The following is a 6,455-nucleotide window of genomic DNA, read 5'->3' as shown; positions in this document are numbered from 1 at the left end:
CCCGTAACCCGCAGATTGCGAGTTGAGCGCCCTAACCGCTAGGCCGTGTCAGGCCAGAACCACGAAGGGAATTTGATATATTTTTTTTAAATTTTATCTGGCTCCCTTAGGTTGCGAGTTAGCCGTGGAAGTGTTAATTTGTTCTGAACTAAAGCGTTAGTTTACATAATGTTTAGATTAGTTTGACTTTCACAAAATTTTCGATATCAGACTTTCCTACAACTCCATTGTCTGCCAAAGTTGAGTTCTTAGTCATCACATTTTGGGCATATTTATACTGTGGTTACTTTTAGACCAAAACACTTGACGTTGAAGTTGAACTTGAAACTTGTAAGGATGCAGGAAAGCGTCCAGCATAGGTCATCAGAGTGCAAATTAATGTTTATAGGTCAGATGAGTGCAAGGTAACCCACATAGGTACGTAGATTACAAGGTAACATGCATAAGTCAGAGAATAAATTATGTAATATAATTTATTTGGTCTAAAAGGCGCTCAACTCGCAATCTGCGGATCGCGCGTTCGAATCCCCGTTCCACCAAACATGTTTGCTCTTTCAGCCATTGGGGCGTTATAATATGACGGTTAATCCCACTATTCGTTGGTAAAAGAGTAGCCCAAGAGTTGGCGGTGAGTGGTGATGACTAGCTGCCTTCCCTCTATTATTTCACTACAAATTAGGGACGGCTAGCGCAGATAGCCCTCTTGTGGATTTGTGCGAAATTCAAACCAGGCTTAGTCCAAAGGATTTGGAAAAGGTGACCAGTAAACAAAATTAAACTAATAATAATTAAATTACTTGTAGGTTGGGTGTGCAATTAGAAGTAATAATTATATTTGTACCAACTCATAAGTCCATTTGTCGACAACTTAGGCAAGAATACTGGCATGTTGTAATTTGTTACTGAAAAATGTTACTTCATCTGTGAATTTTAAGTATACCTATTACTGAAGATGGAAACTGCTTATAAATTTAGTATATTATGTTATAATCATTGGCTCTAAACTAAAAGTAATATAAAACATTTTGCCCTTTTCATTTGTCATCACAAAACACGTGTTTTAGGTGTGTTTTTCTTCTTCTTCTTCAGTGACTTACACATTTTATTGTGATAGAGATAATATTCAACTGTACTTTTTAATCTAAAAAGATCTATTTAAAAGTTAGAACACGTATAACGAAAACACGGTTTGTTATATATATTGTATTTAAACCTTGATCAACGACCTAGATTTCAAACCTCGCCCTAAGTTGTTTTATTAGATATAAATAGTTGTAGTGGTTTTAGAATTTTCGTGCAGAGTACACAAGGACTAGATGCGCATAGGCGTCCCTAATTTTGATCTGGTAGACTAGAGGATTTGTTTGTTTGTAATCAATCACATAGGTACACAATGGATTATCTGTGCTCTTCTCACCACTGGTATCGAAACCCGGTTTCTAGCGTTGTAAGTCCACAGACATACCGCTGTGCCACTGGGTGGCTAGACTAGAAAGAAAACAGCTAGCCAACAGCACCCATCACTAACTCTTGGACTACGTTTATATACCCGAATATTGAGATTTTACTGTCACTCTTATAGTGCATTTACAGCCTCAAACTACGGACCACGTTCCTGCGATAACGGGACGCGAATAGTAAATTCACAGTTCGGGCATGCTAATCACTTAGCAACGACAGTCTCAATATTTAAAGAGACTAACCAGGTGGATTCCGGTCGGCGGCAACTACAGAGCCGCCCTATCTTCCTCCCTACTTTTTACGGTTCTTTCGAAAACATTTTAAAAATAGGTATAATTACGAGTTTTACAAAGTGCCAGTTTTATCGTCTTCAACAGCTGAAACAATAATTATATCACACCTTGATAACATAAACAAAAGTAAAACTTACACGAGCTCGGTGTTGTGGTTCGTACACAGTTGTATAAACATTTCAGAGGCCTGTATTTTTACAGATGTTTTAAGCCGAGCTTAGATCTTGCAAGCTCAAACCCGCTTCTCAAGTGGTACTGGATAAATCAGGCTGTTGAAACGTATTAGAATCCTGAGCGCTAGTCACGATTAACATGAAGATAACGACCCACGCGCTTTAATCTCGAACGACGGGTGTATTCCCAACCGAAAAGGACAACAACAACAACAACACAACAAGAGAGAGAGAGAGAGATACGAGCAATATCCACAGCTTTTGACGAGTTTTTATCTGAATTGTGGCACTTGAAAATAGTCACCCAGTGGTTCAGGGGTATGCTTGAGACTTTAAAACACAAGAATTCGGAACTCGATTCCTGCGTAAGACACAGAACAAATAATTCATTGTACAGCTTTGCGCTAAAACGAGACGTAAGAACGGAAGTTTAGCAAGATGTACAGAGTTTTAGAAGAAAACTGAGCAAAGGTATTAATCACGTAACCTTCGAGTTTTAACTTACCTTAGGTCGTGCTTATAGGTTTAGTTATGATATATGTACATTACATACGCTAAACGTTACACTTTAATTGTTGCACTTTGCGTTACCTACTTGTGACTTGATGTTCCAATTAAATACGTATTCCTTATCAATGTTTTATCTTTATTTGTTTTTTGTGAAAATCATCTATAAAGTCTTAATTCTCTCTTAGATTAAAAAAATCAAAACGTAATAACTATTGTAATGAATCAAATTTAAATATATGGTAATTAGTTTGAATTAAAATCTTACCAACAACTCTCAAACTTCGGATTTTTTCTTATCAATATACATGTGTTATATGGTACAAACTTATCTTAAGATCACGAAAGATTACTACACTGCTGCAAGGCTAACGTTCGTTTGTTTGTTTTGAATTTCGCGCAAAGATACACGAGGGCTATCTACGCTAGCCGCCCCTAATTTAGCAGTGCAAGACTAGAGGGAAGGCAGCTAGTCATCGCCACCCACCTCCAACTTTTGGGCTACTCTTTTACCAACGAATAGTGCGATTGTCCGTCACGTTATAACGCCCCCACGGCTGAAAGGGCGAGCATGTTTAGTGTGACGGGGATTTGAACCCGCGACCCTCAAATTGCGAGTCGAGTGTCTTAACCACCTGGCCATGCCGGGCACGCAAGACTAAGGACTGACAGATTAACTTACAGACTTACTCGTACCGTTTAGCGTGCTCCCTCCCCCGGTGGCCAAGCGGTAAGCTTGAGACTATATTACACTCATATTTAGGGTTTGATCCTTGCAAAGGTAGCCTATTGTGAAACATTCCGCTTAACAACAAACAAGCCCTTCGACGTGATGTTATTGTATATAGCATCTTTCCCCCACAATTTCAGGGTTCAAGTTTAAAACTGATAGTGTAGGTATCGTAGTTATATCGGGGTTCTGTTTAATGTTCGATACGATTCCGTATGCATAAGTTCAATAAAAATCAACTTTGCGATTATTTACTAAATTTAGCAACGCAGCATAAGAAACCAATTTTGGAAAACAAATATGATGTAAAACTTGTGCTTGTGTTAATGAAAATAAATAATATTTGAAAACCTCTCAAAGCATTTTATTAACCATTAGTTTATGTGCACATTAAAAAATGGTTTATTGTCGGGCATTTTATTTACCATTAGTTTATGTGCACGTTAAAAAATAGTTTATTGTCGGGCATTTTATTTACCATTAGTTTATGTGCACATTAAAAAAATATAGTTTATTGTCAGACATTAGAATGAACTATTTGTTAGTCCGTAAATACATCCAGTTATTAACTTAAGTGTATTTTTTGCGTTCGATTATTTCAAAGTTAATTTAAGTTTGATTTTTTTTAATGTCCAGATTGCCTACTGAATCAAGTCGGGAAGCCAGTTTTCCAGCAATTTTCTAACGTATCTCAGGGCTGCTGGATGAAAGACCCTGCTGCAACCAATCCCATTGACGAGAGCAAGCACTGGGTGACGTTGCAAACCGAGAAAAACACGCTTTATGAGTTCGCAGATAAAACTTCATTCCGGAACAACAACTATACGAAAAAATACACTCTACCCTTTGAATTTGTAGGTAACAATCACGTAGTTTATAACGGTTCTTTCTATTACAACCAAGAAGGCACGAACAATCTGATCAGGTTTGATTTACAAACTGAAAGTAATACAAGCGCCCAGATTGTCGACGCGGCCTACAAAGATGACCAATATCTTTACACCACACGGCACAGTTACATGGATTTAGCTGCTGATGAAAATGGATTGTGGGTAATTTTTGCCGGCAACAACACTAATAACACACTGGTACTTAAGTTTCATCCGTATTCACTTCAGACAGAAAAGATGTGGAACATCACACTGAAACATCGTGGAATTGGTGAGATGTTTATTATCTGTGGAGTTCTGTATACAATTGATAGTGTTAATGAACTGAATACGCGGATTTCTTACGCCTTCGACCTGTACCAGAACAAAGCCATCGACGTCAACCTGGATTTTACTAATCCTTTCGTCAGAACCGCGATGGCCAGTTACAATGCGAGGGATGAAGTCATCTACACGTGGGACAGGGGAAATCAATTGGTGTATCCAGTTAGGTTCGCTACAATCGACATGGGCCAGCCTGATCCCGAAGCAGAAAAGAAAGATTCGAAAACTTAATTACACTTTACTGTTCTGTCAAATGACACTTTCATTAGCGACGAGTGTGCTTTGAAAAATGAAAGAACAGAACAAAAGTATTTCTTAAAGATAGAATAGTGAGTTCTAATAAACGCAGAGATAAGAAGATGACGAAGAGTTAATTTACCAGTTTTTAATTCATTGAAATTTCTCGTTCCACGTTGTTATTTAAATGACATTGGCCTATGACACATTTTAACAAGTTAACGTCTGTAAAGCCAAATAATTCAGACACCATCTTAGGTTGGCTTTACCTCTTTCGATAAAAAGTTTTCTGATAATGAACGGGGATCTTTTAATTGTTTAGTTAAAATGTAATCGTTTCAGCATTATTATTATTATCGTTATTAATGAAACATTTTTGGTTGTTTTTAAGTCTGTACTGTGCCTTTCAAGAACCTCAATACCTATAAAATATATATTAGAATACAGCACGTGTGTATCTGTTTCGTGATATAAACAATGTCACTACTTCTTTGTGTTTTATCATATGAATCTAGTAGTTTTTAAAGATTTTTTCGTCTGTTTTAACTTTAATTGGTATTCCCAAGAAGCAAGATGTTTAAGTAGGATGAAAATCGTAGCTAGGGAAGTAAGCTTCCCGTGCATGTGGGATTGAAACTGTAACTTCTATAATGAAAGAGAAGCAAGCTCAAATTCTTTGCTTAGCTTCACTTGTTAAAATTAGAAAACACAAGCTACACTAGGGGAGAGTTAAACAAAAGTTATCTGGGTCGTATGTTGGAGCAGTGATTTTTTAAAAAAATATTATACGTACAGATTGGTACTCGTTTTTTTTTAAATTCTAATCAGTGATATCCAGAAATAATGTTTGTGTAGTTTGACTAGTAATGCTCTTTAGTATGAAATAAATTCAACTGGTTACTATAAAAGTGGTGTTCCTTTGGAAAACATTTTATTTTAAATTACAAGTAAGTGTGCTGAAAGGTGTTTTCGATGTTCATAAACTGAAAACTAAATTACGTGTATTATTTATTGTTTTGGTAAAAATATTATGTTTCTCATTCAAATGTATTCATAATTAAATTCTAATGTAATTCTAGAAAACATCAAGAAAATCCAAATATTATTCATATATATATATGTGTTACACGAACTCCTATAGATCCTTATGTTATTTCCAATAAATAAAGATATGTTTACTCTATTTTGTGTGTGTGTGTGTTTGGTCATATGTATATATATAAGATAATTCGAATCCTTTCTTTTTCAAACTTTATCAAATTCTTCTTTATTTAACCGGTTTTGTAGCATCACTAGCCATTCTTCAATATGAAAACCAAAAAACAACTAATCACCTTTTCAAAATGATTAAACTTAGCTTTAAAACTGATATGAAATATACAAATCTTATTTTCCAATTAATTTTTTTTTAGTTTATAATTTTTCAATTTTTTTATGATTTTTGTAATAACCCAGATTACAAAAGAGTTATCGTATTATTAACGTTTCAAATCAAAATCTAATTAAAAAGTCTTTAAATTAACATTAAGTTATTTTTAACGTTAAATACTATAATAAATTATCCAAATCCTACAAACTACAGATTTTTTTTATAACCTTAAAGTTTCTTTGGAAGTTATTTACAGTATACTTAAAGTACATCTAAGATACGGGACTAAACCTTTGAAACCCTATATATTACCTTCCCTGGCTCAGCGGAAGTCAGTGTCCTTATAACGCTAAACATCCGGTTTCGATACCCGTGGAGGGCAAAGAAAGCCCATTTTGTAGCTATGAGCTTAATGATAAAAGGCTATATATTAAACATCTCGCCTCCTAACGGCTTTCAATTAAACTTTAA

General features: G+C 35.5%; 1 protein-coding gene across 1 annotated transcript in view; it reads left to right on the top strand.

Annotated features, from left to right (window-relative positions):
* Positions 1–5,753, top strand: part of LOC106478823 — a 76,186-nt gene extending 70,433 nt beyond the window's left edge. The window contains exon 14 of the mRNA XM_013939398.2: positions 3,801–5,753. Within this exon, the coding sequence (XP_013794852.2) occupies positions 3,801–4,609 (809 nt within the window). The 3' untranslated portion in view covers positions 4,610–5,753. The remainder of the gene's footprint in view (positions 1–3,800) is intronic.
* The last annotated feature ends 702 nt before the right edge of the window (positions 5,754–6,455 follow it).

This window comes from Limulus polyphemus, unplaced genomic scaffold, assembly GCF_000517525.1.
Source record: "Limulus polyphemus unplaced genomic scaffold, Limulus_polyphemus-2.1.2 Scaffold12, whole genome shotgun sequence".
In the NCBI taxonomy this organism is placed as follows: Eukaryota; Metazoa; Arthropoda; class Merostomata; order Xiphosura; family Limulidae; genus Limulus; species Limulus polyphemus.
Note: the sequence above shows the minus strand (reverse complement) of the source record. Positions and strands in the feature narration are given on the sequence as shown.